The sequence below is a fragment of the Somniosus microcephalus genome, chromosome 2 (assembly GCF_052327205.1).
Source record: "Somniosus microcephalus isolate GS21.2 chromosome 2, FLI_Smic_1.0, whole genome shotgun sequence".
NCBI lineage: Eukaryota > Metazoa > Chordata > Chondrichthyes > Squaliformes > Somniosidae > Somniosus > Somniosus microcephalus.
This window is the reverse complement of record NC_140988.1, coordinates 80,268,354-80,283,098: the sequence shown is the minus strand read 5'-3', so window position 1 is coordinate 80,283,098 and position 14,745 is coordinate 80,268,354. Positions and strand designations below refer to the sequence as shown.

General features: G+C 41.5%; 2 protein-coding genes across 15 annotated transcripts in view; one reads left to right on the top strand and one right to left on the bottom strand.

Annotated features, from left to right (window-relative positions):
- Nucleotides 1-14,745, bottom strand: part of rapgef2b (Rap guanine nucleotide exchange factor 2b) — a 1,083,630-nt gene that overhangs the window by 356,852 nt on the left and 712,033 nt on the right. The gene's annotated exons all lie outside the window — the stretch shown is intronic.
- LOC147122779 (folliculin-interacting protein 2-like) overlaps nucleotides 1-14,745 on the top strand; it is a 98,781-nt gene that overhangs the window by 29,065 nt on the left and 54,971 nt on the right. For all 4 annotated transcript variants that reach the window (XR_015081605.1, XM_086010673.1, XM_086010665.1 and 1 more), the window contains exons 2-5: nucleotides 1,020-1,146; nucleotides 12,350-12,475; nucleotides 13,762-13,862; nucleotides 14,434-14,505. Coding sequence is in view for 3 of the 4 variants with exons in the window: in XM_086010665.1 (XP_085866791.1) it covers nucleotides 1,020-1,146; nucleotides 12,350-12,475; nucleotides 13,762-13,862; nucleotides 14,434-14,505 (426 nt within the window). In the remaining variant the exon portion in view is untranslated. The remainder of the gene's footprint in view (nucleotides 1-1,019; nucleotides 1,147-12,349; nucleotides 12,476-13,761; nucleotides 13,863-14,433; nucleotides 14,506-14,745) is intronic.

Sequence of the window (14,745 nt, the reverse complement as noted above, 5' to 3'; positions counted from 1 at the left end):
TAAATTTAATTGATTGCCGTGCAGGAGTGTAAAGCTGTAAACTTTGATTTGTCATAATTTTGAATAGATTTTTTTTTTTTAAATGTCATTACTGTTATCAGCCATTGACAGTACATTTGTGATCTGTTACTTATGTTGTATTTATACCACTACTGCAAATAGCAGCTTTGCAGGAGGCAAAAACAAAGCTCTGTAAATAGGAGATTTCATCCAGTACCTCTAGAGAAAACCTAATCGGATAAGTGGTTAAGGTGTTCACATCCACTGTGTACTGACCAGTGAAGTAGTTTTGCAGTGACGAGTTTGTATGGATCTTTCCCAGCTATCGGTGAAGGTGCTGTCTCCAGTAGTTGCAATCTGTTCAGGTTTAAACTCGATTCCACTGATGCAGCAATCACTCTTCAATATAAACTAGGCAGCTTCTACAGCACTGTAGTTGTTCAGTTGTTTTTCAGAATCACCTTTTGTGAAGCAGTTCTGTGATTTTTATAATTGCAGTTCAAGGCAGCATTTATTTAGCCAATTAAAATTGTAGAAAGGTACTTCTAAGTGGTGCGATATTATGTTGATAGTTCAGGTTTGAAGAGAGCAGCATTCGTGTTGCATAATGAGGCTACAAAATCTTTACAATGGATTTCCTATGTTTTAAAAAAAGGTACAATATTAAGACTGCATCTTTGAGTCCATCTACGGGAAGCCATTTCACTGTCCATGTGTGTCTCTGGCTGCTTCTTGGCATTCCCCTGACATTCTGACTAAACGAAGTAAGGGCTGGTAAACATAAAACCATATTGTGCTGCCCCATAAATGTGCACTTCCAATCCATAATTATTGTAACTCAAAATTGACCATGAAGCTTATTTCCTTTGGGTAATTTCAAAATTCTCATTCCATTGTGTCTCTTCTCATTCCCGTCCCTAATTCTCTCTGTTGAGCTATGTGTTGAACAGCTTAACATTGTAGATACATATCAAAAACGACTTTTTTATTCTTAACATCCTCCTTTGTCCCATTTATAGCTGGACGCCTGTGGAGTTTGAAGTTAACCAGATTCGACTGATTGTTTACCAGGATTGTGAAAGGAGAGGCAGACATGTGCTGTTTGATTCTAAAGCAGTGCGTAAAGTTGAAGGTGCCACAGTACAGGTAACTGCTGCTGTTTGAACATTTCTTGGGACTGTTGGATTTTAAAAAATGTTGAGCATCTGCATCTACTACAAAAACATTTTTGGGTGAGAGATGCTCTTTGTAAATGAAATGATGGGTATAATATAACCTGTCCAACTTGTATAACCAAGATGAAGAGATCAGCAGCATGGTCTGTCGAATGCCTGCTACAGTTGGAGTTTGAGAATAGTCCACTGGGAACCTTTTCTTCAGTTTGTGCCCTTTCTCTGGCCCAAAAAGTACTGTGTGTAACCCAAGTTTAAGACGTTCTTTCTCTCCCCTTCTCGCCCAAACTTTCCAGCTAAACCCCTCCAAAAAATCTCTCTCGCACATAGAAGACCTATTCTCTCCCCCCCCCCCCCTCCCGTTATTGTAGCTAGCCACCCATCAAAATGATTCCCACAGAAGACATTGTTTCTCCCCACCCCCCCCCCCCCCCCCCCCCCAACACACCACTTCCAGCCCCCAGCCACTTTAATTTCTATGTTTATACTTGGATATATACATTAGAAAATAGTCTGATGTAACTAGTATTGATATCCTCGACCAACAGTGTTGAAACATACAGTAATGCCAACCCCACTGTCTCGTATCAAGAGACAAATTCTTAAAAATCAAGAGATTTGGTATAGAAATCATGAGTTATTATTTTTTCAAACATAAATCATTATAGTTATATTGACAGTTAGAAATGAAATAAGTCACTAATGAGGTTTTACTAACAGGTCAGAGCGCTTTACATCTGAAAATGCTTTACAAAAGAACTTTATAAAAAAAAAAAAAATCCTACCTGTTATCACATTGTTATGCATCTCTGTTTAAGTCACCCCGGGAGGGGGTTGCTCACTCTGGGCCCGGGTCACCTCTGATCATCAATACCAATACTAGCCTCCAGGGAAGAGGGTGGGGTGGCTTCCAATCAACTTTTGGCCATTCTGTGCCGTTGCTGCCCTCTCTGCCAATTCGCAGCCTATTCTACATTAAAGTTACTGGTGCTTCGCACCACTGCCATCTTTATGCTGCTTACGTTTTTTTTACTGCGAAAATCGCAGGACGCATACGTGGTTTCGAAGACTGGAATTATGCATGCTCAAGAAATTCGCTTGGTCCAGTTTCGTTGTCGGCAAACTTGTCCAAAAAGAAATCCCGATCTTGTAGAATGCCTATTTTATAACATTGAAAATCTCCCTCATCCTCGCCCTGTATGGTACAAAAGGGCGTAATTTTAAAGTTTGCAGATGACACAAAACTTGGAAATGTAGTAAACAGTGAGGAAGATAGTAGCAGACTTGAGGGGGACGTATGTAGACTGGTGAAATGGGCTGACACATGGCAGATATAGGGAATGGTAGCGTAGTGGTAATGTCACTGGGCTAGTAATCCAGAGGCCTGGACTAATGATCCAGGGACGTGAGTTCAAATCACACCACGGCAGCTGGGGAATTTAAATTCAGTTAATTAAATAAATCTGGAATAAAAAGCTAGTATCAGTAATGGTAACCATGAAACTATCGGATTGTTGTAAAAACCCATCTAATGTCCTTTTAGGGAAGGCAATCTGCTGTCCTTACCTGGTCTGGCCTATGTGACTCCAGAGCCACAGCAATGTGGTTGACTCTTAACTGCCCTCTGAAATGGCCTAGCAAGCCATTCAGTTGTAACAAACTGCTACGAAACACAATAATAAGAATGAAACCAGACGGACCACCTGGCATCGACCTTGGCATTGGCTGCGGACATGGCAATGGCACACCCAGCCCAGTCAACCCTGCAAAGTCCTCCTCACCAACACCTGGGGACTTGTGCCAAAATTGGGAGAGCTGCCCCACAGACTAGTCAAGCACGGAATCATACCTTTCAGCCAATGGCCCAAACTCCTCGATCACCATCCCTGGGTATGTCCTGTCCCACCAGGGATGGCGGCACAGTGGTATACAGTCTGGAAGGAGTGGTCCTGGGAGTCCTCAACATTGACTCCATACCCCATGAAGTCTCATGGGCATGGAAACCTCCTGCTGATTACAGCTGATGAATCAGTACTCCTCCATGTTGAACACCACTTGTAAGAAGCACTGAGTAGCAAGGGCACAGAGTGTACTCTGGGTGGGGGGACTTCAATGTCCATCACCAAGGCTCGGTAGCACCACTACTGACTGAGCTGGCCAAGACCTGACAGACATAGCTGTCAGTCTGGACCTGTGACAGGTGGGGAGAAACAACGAGGGAAAAATCTATTTGACCTCATCCTCGCCAATCTACCTGTCGCCGATGCATCTGTCCATGACCGTATTGGTAGCAGTGACTACCGCACAGTCATTGTGGAGACGAAGTCCCATCTTCACACTGAGGACACCCTCCATCGTGTGGCACGACCACCGTGCTAAATGGGATAGATTCAGAACAGATCTAGCAAACTGGGCATCCATGAGGCGCTGTGGGCAGCAGAATTGTATTCCACCACAATCTGTAACCTCATGGCGTGGCATATCCCTCACTCTACCATTACCATCAAGCCAGGGGACTAAGCCTGGTTCAGTAAGGAGTGTAGAAGAGCATGCCAGGAGCAACACCAGGCATACCTAAGAGGTGCCAACCTGGGGAAGCTGCAACACAGGAGTACATACATGCTAAAAAGCAGAAGCAGCATGCTATAGACAGGGCTAAGCGATCCCACAATCAACGGATCAGATCAAAGCTCTGCAGTCCTGCTACATCCAGTCGTGAATGGTGGTGGACCATTAAACAGCTAACGGGAGGAGGCGGCGTCATGAATATCCCCATCCTCGATGATGGTGGAACCCAGCACATGAGTGCAAAAGATAAGGCTGAAGTGTTTGCAACCATCTTCAGCCAGAAGTGCTGAGTGGATGATCCATATCGGTCTCCTGAGGTCCCCGCCATCACAGAGGCCAACGAGGGAAATTAGGGATAGCATAAGAGCCAAGGAGAGGACATATAAATTGGCCAGAAAAAGCAGCAAACCTGAGGATTGGGAGCAGGTTAAGATTCAGCAAAGGGGGGAAAAAAGGATTAATTAAGAGGGGGGAAAATAGAGTACGAGAGTAAGCTTGCAGGGAACATAAAAACTGACTGTAAAAGCTTCTATAGATATGTGAAGAGAAAAAGATTGGTGAAGTCAAGTGTAGTCAGAATCAGGGGAATTTATATTGGGGAACAAAGAAATGGCAGACCAATTAAATACATACTTTGGTCCTGTCTTCAAAAAGGAGGACACAAATAACCTCCCAGAGCTGTCGGGGAACATGGGGTCTAATGAGAGGGAGGAACTGAATGAAATCAGTATTTGTAGGGAAATGGTGTTGGGGAAATTGACGGGATTGAAGGCCGATAAATCCCCAGGGCCTGCTAATCTACATCCTAGGGTCTTAAGGAAGTGGCCCTAGAAATAGTAGATGCATTGCTGGTCATCTTCCAAAATTCTATAGATGCTGGAACAGTTCCCATGGATTGGAGGGTAGCTAATGTTACCCCACTATTTAAAAAAAGGTGGTAGAGAGAAAACTGAGTATTATAGACTGGTAAGCCTGACATCAGTAGTGGGGAAAATGCTAGAGTCCATTATAAAAGATGTAATAGCAGAGCACTTGGAAAACAGTGACAGGATCGAACAAAGTCAACATGGATTTACAAAAGGTAAATCGTGCTTGACTAACCTACTGGAATTTTTTGAGGATGTAACTGGTAGAATAGATGAGGGTGAACCAGTGGATGTGGTGTATTTGGACTTTCAGAAGGCTTTCGATAAGGTCCCGCATAAGAGATTAGCGTGTAAAGATAAAGCACATGGGATTGGGGGCAAGGTACTGACTTGGATAGAGAACTGGTTGGCAGACAGGAAGCAAAGAGTTGGAATAAACGTTTTTTTTTTCCCGAGTGGCAGGTAGTGACTAGTGGGGTACCGCAGGGATCGGTGCTAGGACCCCAGCTATTCACAATATATATAAATTATCCAGACGAGAGAACTAGATGTAATATCTCCAAGTTTGCAGACGATACAAAGCTGGGTGGGCATGTGTGCTGTGAGGAGGATGCAGAGAAACTCCAGGATGATTTGCACAGGTTGGGTGATTGGGCAGATTCATGGCAAATGCAGTATAATGTGGATAAATGCGAGGTTATCCACTTCAGTGGCAAAAACAGGAAGACAGATTATTATCTGAATGGCAATAGATTGGGAAAAGGGGAAGTGCAACGAGACTTGGGTGTCCTTGTGCATCAGTCGCTGAAAGTAAGCATGCAGGTGCAGCAGGCGGTTAAGAAGGCAAATGGTATGTTGGCCTTTGTAGCAAGAGGATTCGAGTACAGGAACAAGGATGTCTTGCTGCAGTTGTACAGGGCCTTGGTGAGACCACACCTTGAGTAGTGTGTGCAGTTTTGGTCACCTTATCTGAGGAAGGATGTTCTTGCCATGGAGAGAGTGCAGTAAAGATTCACCAGACTGATACCTGGGATGGCAGGAATGACGTATGAAGAGAGATTGGGTCGATTAGGCTTATACTCGCTGGAGTTTAGAAAAATGAGGGGATCTCATTGAAACATAAAATTCTAACAGGACTAGACAGACTAGATGCAGGAAGGATGTTCCTGATGGCAGTGTCCAGAACCAGGGGTCACAGTCTAAGGATAAGGGGTAAGCCATTTAGGATTGAGATGAGGAGGAATTTCTTCACCCAGAGTGGTGAACCTGTGGAATTTTCTACCACAGAAGGCCATTGAGGCCAATTCATCATTAAATATATTCAAGAAGGAGTTAGATATATTTCTTAAGGCTAAAGGGATCAAGGGATATTGGGAGAAAGCAGGGACAGGGTACTGAATTTGGATGATCAGCCATGATCTTATTAAATGGCCGAACAGGCTTGAGGGGCCGAATGGCCTACTCCTGTTCCTATCTTCTATGTTTCTGAGATTTACTAGAATAATGCCAGGTATGCAGGATTTCAGTTATGTGGCAAGACTAGAGAAGCTGGGATTATTCTTAGAGCAGAGAAGTTTAAGGCTAGATTTAATAGACATGCTCAAAATTATGAAGGGTTTTGAGTGCAGAAGGAGAAACTGTTTCCACTGGCAGGAGGGTTGGTAACCAGAGGAGACAGATTTAGGGTAAAAAAAAATAAGTGAAGACTGCTAATTATTTTTGGGCGTTTCATTTTGTTTCTTCAATAAAATGTTACATTATGCAAGTTTGCATGTGTACGTGGGTGTTAACTGGTATCATGTTGTGTCCCTTCATTATTGGATGGAGTAAATGTTATTTTAGTTATGCCAACTCCTTTATAACAAATCAAGAAATTGGCACTTGGGTTTCTCTGCTCAGGATTTTCTTTGAATGCATCTGCAGTACTGTACAATTTGTCAACTGCAACCAAAATTGGTTCTTGGAGATGAAAACTATAGTACGGTCCTAACCATTAATTTGCAACTCGCTTAATTACAATTCCCATTTCAACGCAACCATTTCTGTAGTCCCTTCCCCCCCCCCCCCCCCCCCCTATATTTCCTGTTGTGAAAAGTTTGTTTAAAATGCAATTTCATTTATTGCAATTCTTGCTTCTGCACATGCGGCGCTCGGAAATCTCGCTTTAAAGAGACTTCACCTTTGAACATGTGGCTCTCACCTTTCATTCTGAACCTGTGGAATTTTCTACCACAAGGCAGTTGAGGCGGGCGGCGGTGGAAACTGAGAACTGACATCGGAAAAGGAAGTATGGCAATCAGATGCCCAATGTTAATGAAGCGCTGTTTAGGTAGTTTAATCACAAAAGAGCTCAAAGTTCCACTTGACAGCTGCCTGTTGAAAGCTAAAGATACTAAGCTTGCCAAAGAATTTATTGAAGCATTAAATGGATTCTTGTGCTACTAGAAAGTGAGACACAATCTTGTTTCCAAAAAGCTGTAATATGAAAAAGCGGACAGTGATGAACCCTGCTGATGCATGGACTGAAGTATTGAGAAAAGAACGCCTTGCATTGCTGCGCACTAACTAACTAAACTGGCTTGGACAAGGTAAATCCTCTTGTGATTGGGAAAAGCAAGAACCTATGTTTTTAAAATGTGAAAACGTTTCCAACTGATTATGGAACTGGAAATTCCCAAAGTTAGATTCTGCTCTCTAGGTTTTGTGTTGATTCATCAAGTCAAAAAATAGTGAAACATTTGGATTTTATAAACTAGGAAGGAAACTTTAAAAAAAGAAAAATTGCAATTCTTTGCAGCATAAAAAAACTCACGAGACATCAGCATTTTTCTTTCATTTTTAATTGATCTAAGATACTGTAAGAAATTTAGGCAAATAAAGGTTGCTATGCACCAGACCAGGCTTGATTTCCTGCTTTATCGAAATTCCCATTTTTATCGCAATCTGCAAAGTTGTTCCAAGCAGTTGCAATTAAGCAGGTTTGTCTGCATGTAATTTCTAACGGTTATACAGCTAATTGTAATTTTTTTTATCAATACTGTGAAGATTCAGTATTTTTCCTGTCACTGGAAACTGGTTAGGAAGAACAGTCACATGATGAAGCCTAGATTAAATGAAAGTATCTCATGATGGGTCTACTGTCAGTCATCTGAGAAGAGAACTCGGTCAGTCTGGAGTGTTTAGTGTGTTTTTGTTTCTGAATGTAAATGTTTGACTAATTGAAGAGAAACGACTGGCGTTTACCAGGAATAATGTTTGAGGAGGCTTTTTAGATTACCATATCTTAAGATCTCCGCTTGTTAGTGACATCCTCAAAGTCAACTAGATTAGTTTGACATAACTTATGTAATGTGCATTTGCAATATGAGCTGATTCTGGTTGTTCCCATGCTGGTTTAGTAATGGTGGAATTTTCATTCCAAGTGTATCTCCTTTGGAGGTAGGACTTGGTCTTCAATTTGGGCTGTGGTTTTTTCGCAATCTGTATTTGGGATTTTGTAATCGCTGTAATTGATTTTATCTTTCTGTGCCTATCTGCAGTCCTTGTCGTCATTCTCATTCTCACTTTTCTCTCCAGCTAGGAGTGCAAGATGACCCAACATCTATAGCTTTTTGGGGGAAAGAATTCCACATCCACTAACATTTTTGTGAAAGTGCTTCCTGATTTCACTCCTGAAGGACTTGGCTTTAATTTTAAGATTTTATCAGCCCTCTTGTTCTGGATTTCCCCACCAGAGGAAATAGCTACTCTGTATCTACGCTCTTGGAACTCTTCCAGATCTCTCTTGAATGCTTATAGCAAATCAACACTTGCTGCACTCTTACTTATACTCATGCACCTTGATGCTCCCTAACTCATGCACCTTGATGCTCCCTAACCTATCTAACCTGAAGAACCGATCCAGTTGGACTGAATCTTAATTATTTCATAACTTTAATGACCTCAATCAAAGCACCAGTGTTAGTTTTTCTAACGTAAAAAGGTTCAGCTCGTGAAGTCTATTGTGGTAGCTATGGGCCTTTTAAACTAGGTATTAATTTAGTGGCCCTCCTTTTGAGCCTTTTCCAGGGCGCCTCTCACCCACCATGGGAAAGGTTCGAAGCTGGAGTTAGAATTCTAAATGGGGCCTGACCAAGGCCTTGTACAAAGACAATGTAATGTATTTAATTATCCTGGCAATACAACCTAACACTATTTACTTTTGCAACAGCCTTGGAGCACTGGTTGTTGATTTTGAAAGTTTCATGCAGTATAACATCCAGTTTTTTTCTCTGCTCAGCAGTCTTGAGCACACAGCCCTGCATGGTGTACACAGGTCTTAACCTTATTTGGTAACCTATTGTGGAGCACCTTGTCAAAGGCTTTTTGAAAATCAAATTGTCAACTGGACTTCCTGCATTCACCTTCGTCGATGACTAAGTCCAACACCGCCTTCAGTGTGCCAGTGCAGCCGTCGGTCGCCTGAGGAAGTGTGTTTGAAGACCAGGACTGCAAACCCGGCACCAAGCTCATGGTCTACAGAGCAGTAGTGATACCCGCCCTGCTGTATGCCTCAGACATGGACCATGTAGCAGGCATCTCAAAGCACTGGTGAGGTACCACCAATGCTGCCTCCGCAAGATCCTGCAAATCCATTGGCAGGATAGGTGCACCAACGTCTGTGTTCTCGCTCAGGCCAACATCCCCAGCATCGAAGCTTTGACCACGCTCGATCAGCTCTGATGGACGGGTCACATTGTCCGCATGCCCGATACGAGACTCCCAAAACAAGCGCTCTACTTGAAGTACCGACGTGGCAAGAGAACCCCAGGTGGGCATAGGAAACGCTTCAAGGACACCCTCAGCCTCCTTGGAAAAAGTGCAACATCCCCACCGACTCCTGGGAATCCCTGGCCCAAGACTGCACAAAGTGGCGGAGAAGCATTCGGGAAGGTGTCAAACACCTCGAGTCTCTTTGCGAGGAGCAAGCGGAAGCCAAACGCAAGGAGCGCACATCAACCCAAGCACCCCACCCACCCGCCCCTCAACCGCCGTCTGCCCCACCTGTGACAGAGACTGTAGGTCCCGCATTGGACTCATCAGTCACCTGAGAACTCATTTTTAATGTGGAAGCAAGTAATCCTCGGTTCCAAGGGACTGCCTAAGAGAAGATTCACCTACATAGTAACTTCCTCAAAAAAATGTAACCAGGTTGATGAGAGAACCTTTTTTTCCAAGAAACCATATTGAGAATCTTTAATAGCCCCTTCCCAGTAAAAAAAAACCACATACTTCTAAATGTCTAGTGGTTTTTATATATAGATCAACAACTTGAAGCCCATGGAATTAAAGGGGCAGTAGCAACTGTTCAGACTGGAGGGAAGTATACAGTGGTGTCTCCCAGGGGTTGGTATTAGGACCACTGCCTTTTTTGATGTGTATTTAAAACCTAGACTTGTGAGACAAAACTTTGGAATGTAGTGAACAGTGAAGAGGATAGTAGCAGACTTCAGGAAGACTTGGACCGACTCATAAAATGGGCAGACACGTGGTAGATGCAGTTTAATGTGGACACGTGTGAAGTGATACAATTTGAGTGGAAGAATGAAGAGACAATATAAACAAAATGGTACAATTTTGAAGAGTGTGCAAGAATAGAGACCTGGGGTTCACATACAGAAACCTTTGAAGGTGGCAGGATAAAGCTGTTAAAGCATATGGGATCCTTGGCTTTATAAATAGACACACAAGTACAAAAGCAAGGAAGTTATGCTAAACCTTTATAAATCACTGGTTAGGCTTCAGCTGGAGTATTGTGAATAATTGTGGGCACCACACTTTTGGAAGGATGTCAAGACCTTGGAGAGGGTATCGAGGATATTTTACCAGAATGATGTTAGTTATGAGGGACTTCAGTTATGTGGGGAAACTGGAGAAGCTGGGGTTGTTCTCCTTGGAGCAGAGAAGTTTAAGGGTAGATTTAATGGAGGTGTTCAAAATTATGAAGTGTTTTGATAGTTAATGAGGATAAACTGTTTCCACTAGCAGGAGGGTAGGTAGCCAGAGGACACAAATTTAAGGTAATGGGAAGATGAGAATTTTTTTAATGCTGCGATTTATGATGGGGAATGCATTGCATGAGCATCGTGGAAGCAGATTCAATAGTAACTTTCAAAAGGGAATTGGATAGCTACTTGAAAAGGAAAAAAGTGTAGCGTTATGGGGAAAGAGCAAGGGGATTGGATAGCTTTTTCCAAAGAGCTGACATAGGCACAATGGGCTGAATGGCCTCCTGTGCTGCAAGATTCTGATTCTATAACTTGCGTGTCCGTGATTTGAGCTGTACTTCAAAATGTCGTTGGTGCCAAATCATGTATGCTGATAAGGGTTGGCCTTGATCAGTAGGTAAACTTGGCCCTTATCTTTAGAAAACAAAGATGTCTGCAAATACCTGATATATTCTGTAGTCAGCATATTTACTTGCCTCTATTTTGATGCAATGAAACCTAATGTTTTTAGGAGTAATTTTTATTTAATATTGAAGCATTGCTGTATGTAAATCTCATCCTCCATTCTCTGCTAACCTATTCATCTATTAACTTTACGTAAGGTGTAGCTTGCTGATGGAATTAATTATACTTTTAAAAGTTTGCAACAAATTCTAAACTATTGATGGGCAGCCAATGTGTGTAACGACAAGTGATCACGCCATACATTTGTAGCCGCCAGCCAATGTTTTAGCTTCATTTCTCTTTTTTTAATCACCCATCCTACTGGCCTTTCTGTGAATGTTACTCACTGGATGTCTTGAGACAGGAGGTAACTTCTTCCCAGTTAAATTTCCCTCCCTCCTTCATAGCAGTCAGAGACTGGAAAACTTGCCTCTAGGAGTGGGAGGGAAGGGTAACAGGAGTGGAACATGTTCAGATTTGATCTCTGGTCTTGTAGATACTACAAACTGTCAGAAAATATATACACTGTAGGACATTGTATTTTTAAAAATGGAAATGTGCACTGTGTAGAAGGGACATCATTTTGGACTGTACCCCATCACTGCAAACTAGAAGACCATTGTTCTTTACAAGGAGGAATTTCTTTCACGCCACCATTGCGTTTTCTATTTCGGTTAACTTCTAATGTAGTATTTGAGAATTTTGGTGAACTTTTATGCTTTTAAGGGGATGTTAACAACGAAGACGAGAACAGATTTCCACTTTTGTCAGCATCTCAAATATCTTTGATCCAGTTACAGTGTAGCCAAGTGCAAAGTAAAGTTGCCTCTAATCTGCACAATAGTGGACATTATGTTCAAATCCAGAAGCACACGCCATAGTGTGACAGCGTGGTGCAGAGAGGAGAATGATGATCACAACATGCCTAAGTGAGCATTGAAATGGTTGGTGAAAACTGGTGGCCTGGATTAGAAATGTTTTTTTAAATGTTCAAACCCATCTGAAATGTTGAAGCTTATTCCATGTTTTATGTTATGAAATGTATAGTTGTGGTGATTGATGCCATTTTGCTGCAGAAATGCAATTGTAGCTCTGTAAGGATTAAAATGATCAGACATAAAATTCAAGTTTTTTTTTTGTAGTTTAGCTTGGTGTCTATGCTTATTCCCTTTTAAAAAGATTCCCCCCCTTCTGCCTCCCATAAAGTTTCAAGGTTAAATATACTGAAGTGTATAATTATGGATTACACACCAACAATACAAAATACATGAAAGGAAAATTCCTGAAACTGAACTATTGTCATGTTTTCTAGAAATGTTCAGATGACCTGTCCAAACTGCATGGAAAATGCTGCCACATGGGTAGCAATGGTACCTGCACCCAAAATACCTCCTCTTCCAGTGCTCCAAACACAAAGGAGCAACTGCCAAGGTATCAGGTAAGCTGATAAACCCACGTGGCAAGTGTTGCTATTGTAGATAGACCATAAGATTGAGTAGAAATTAAAGACTGGATATTGCATCGTCAGATGGAGTATATTTGGTGTGGTTTACTGACGTAGAGGAGCATTGCCTACTGGAGTGAAGAAGCCTTGTTATGGTGTGCCATAACCATTGTGCTTTGGAGCCCATGAGGTGACTTTAATTTGGGTCTTTAAATGTTCATGTAAATTAACTGTAAACGCAGTTTACAGCAATGTTCTTGTAAAATGGCGTGATCTACAATAACTCATTCTTTTTATTGTAAGTTACACTGGATTCCCTCTCCAAGCCCCACACTGCACGTGTGGACACATCGCCATCGTTCCTTCATTGTTGCTGGTTCAAGGAATTCAACAACACCATTGTGGGAGCACCATGACTACAAAGATTGCAGTGGTTCAAAGAGAAGGCTACCACCACTGCCTCAGTGCAACTAGGGATGGGCAATAAATGTGGCCTTGCCAGCATCGCCCACATCCCGAGAACACCTTTTGAAAAAAAATTAGTGTATTTGTGTGGCTGTCGATGCCCAAATACTTAATGAAATATTGCCTTTGGGAATGGGAGAAAAAGAACAGCAATTTTTTTTTCAACTCTTAATCTTAAATGTACAAAAGTAAAATTGTCCCAATTTACTTTTCATTAAATTCTTGTTTTAACTAGCCAGTTATTTTTTGTTGAGCTTTTACATTTCTAATTTCCTTTTTGACTAACCACCCGTTAAGCAAACAACACCTGACTTGGTTACATCCACTATCAAAAACAAATGATGAATATGTGTAAATGCTTACATTTATTTGCATTACCAATTGGGTCAAGTTGCTGTCCATATAGCATGATAATTATGCCTTTTAAAAAATAATTTTAAATGTGATTTGATTGAAGCTGTTCTTGTGGATGGGTTTGACTTTTTCTTTCCCACACCCTACCCAATAAAACTCTATATTTGATCTGTTTTATCTGAAATATAAATGAACATGGTTTTAGCTTGATTTTAGTGCCTAGTTTTCCATAGGATATGGCCACCTATTGAAATTTGGCCCTCTAATTCAGGCTGTAAATATAATCAAAGTGTGAACAGGAATTCATTTGAACACCAATGTGGGGTTCTTCACTCCTGGGTTATAGGTTCCACCTGTACAAATGAGGTATAAAAACATTATTATTGGAAACCAGTTTCTGCTACATTTGTTGACTTGCATGAATGATATACCGTATTGTCCATGGGGGCTCTTGTTTGCAGTATTCTCGGCCTGGTTCTGATGTCAACATGCTTGGAGAAATGATGTTTGGCTCTGTTGCAATGAGTTACAAAGGCTCTACATTGAAAATACATCACATACGGTAAGAGACATGCCTGAAAGGCTGCCTAATTCTGTTGCGCTGCATTTACAATAATGGAGCAGCTTAATCAGTCAATTAAGATTAATTTAGTTTCTGAGCTGTTAAAATGGCCATTTACTAAATTTTGCTTCATGCTCTTGTGTTCACACTGCAGTTCATAATGGGAAAAAAAATGCCCCAGAGTGTATCATAAACTAACTTGAGTGGTAGTCGCGTTCTAGATTTTGTGTGCTCGCCATGGGAAATTACAATTCCATAGAAAATACCCCCTGTTATAAAACAGTGCTTGCTGGAAATGGAGTACTATATTTTGATAGAATACTGCAAATTAATGGAGATGGTAGGTTCATCAGTCACATCAGTGTGAACATTTCTGATGATTTGACTTAATATATTGATTGTTGGAGATTCTTAGGTAAAATACAAATTATGGCGTTGTAAAGTTTTTTTTAAGTTCAACATCGTAGCTGCAAAGTAAGATTGTTTTTGGTGTGAATTTCTAGCAGACCACTAATGTAGCCATTGACTTATTGTGGTGACTGAAGTGTTGTACATTTTTTTTCCTCTCTAGTTCTCCCCCTCAGCTGATGATCAGCAAAGTTTTCTCTGCCAGGATGGGCAGTGCTGGTGGAAGCTCAAACCTGTAAGGTTCTACTACTTGTGACTCTACTTTGAGTGAAGTATAGGATTTTTACCAACTTTAAAAAAAAATCCTAATTTATTTTACTGAAGTATCTCTGATTTTAGAATGTGGAGTTTTGCAAACCTATGCACAGTGCATATGGTGATTGACTGTTTGTTTGTAATATTCAAACATCTAAGCTTAGTGAATCACTTTTTTCAGGTAGCAAATGTAACCCCGTAATTCAAGAAAGGAGGGAAA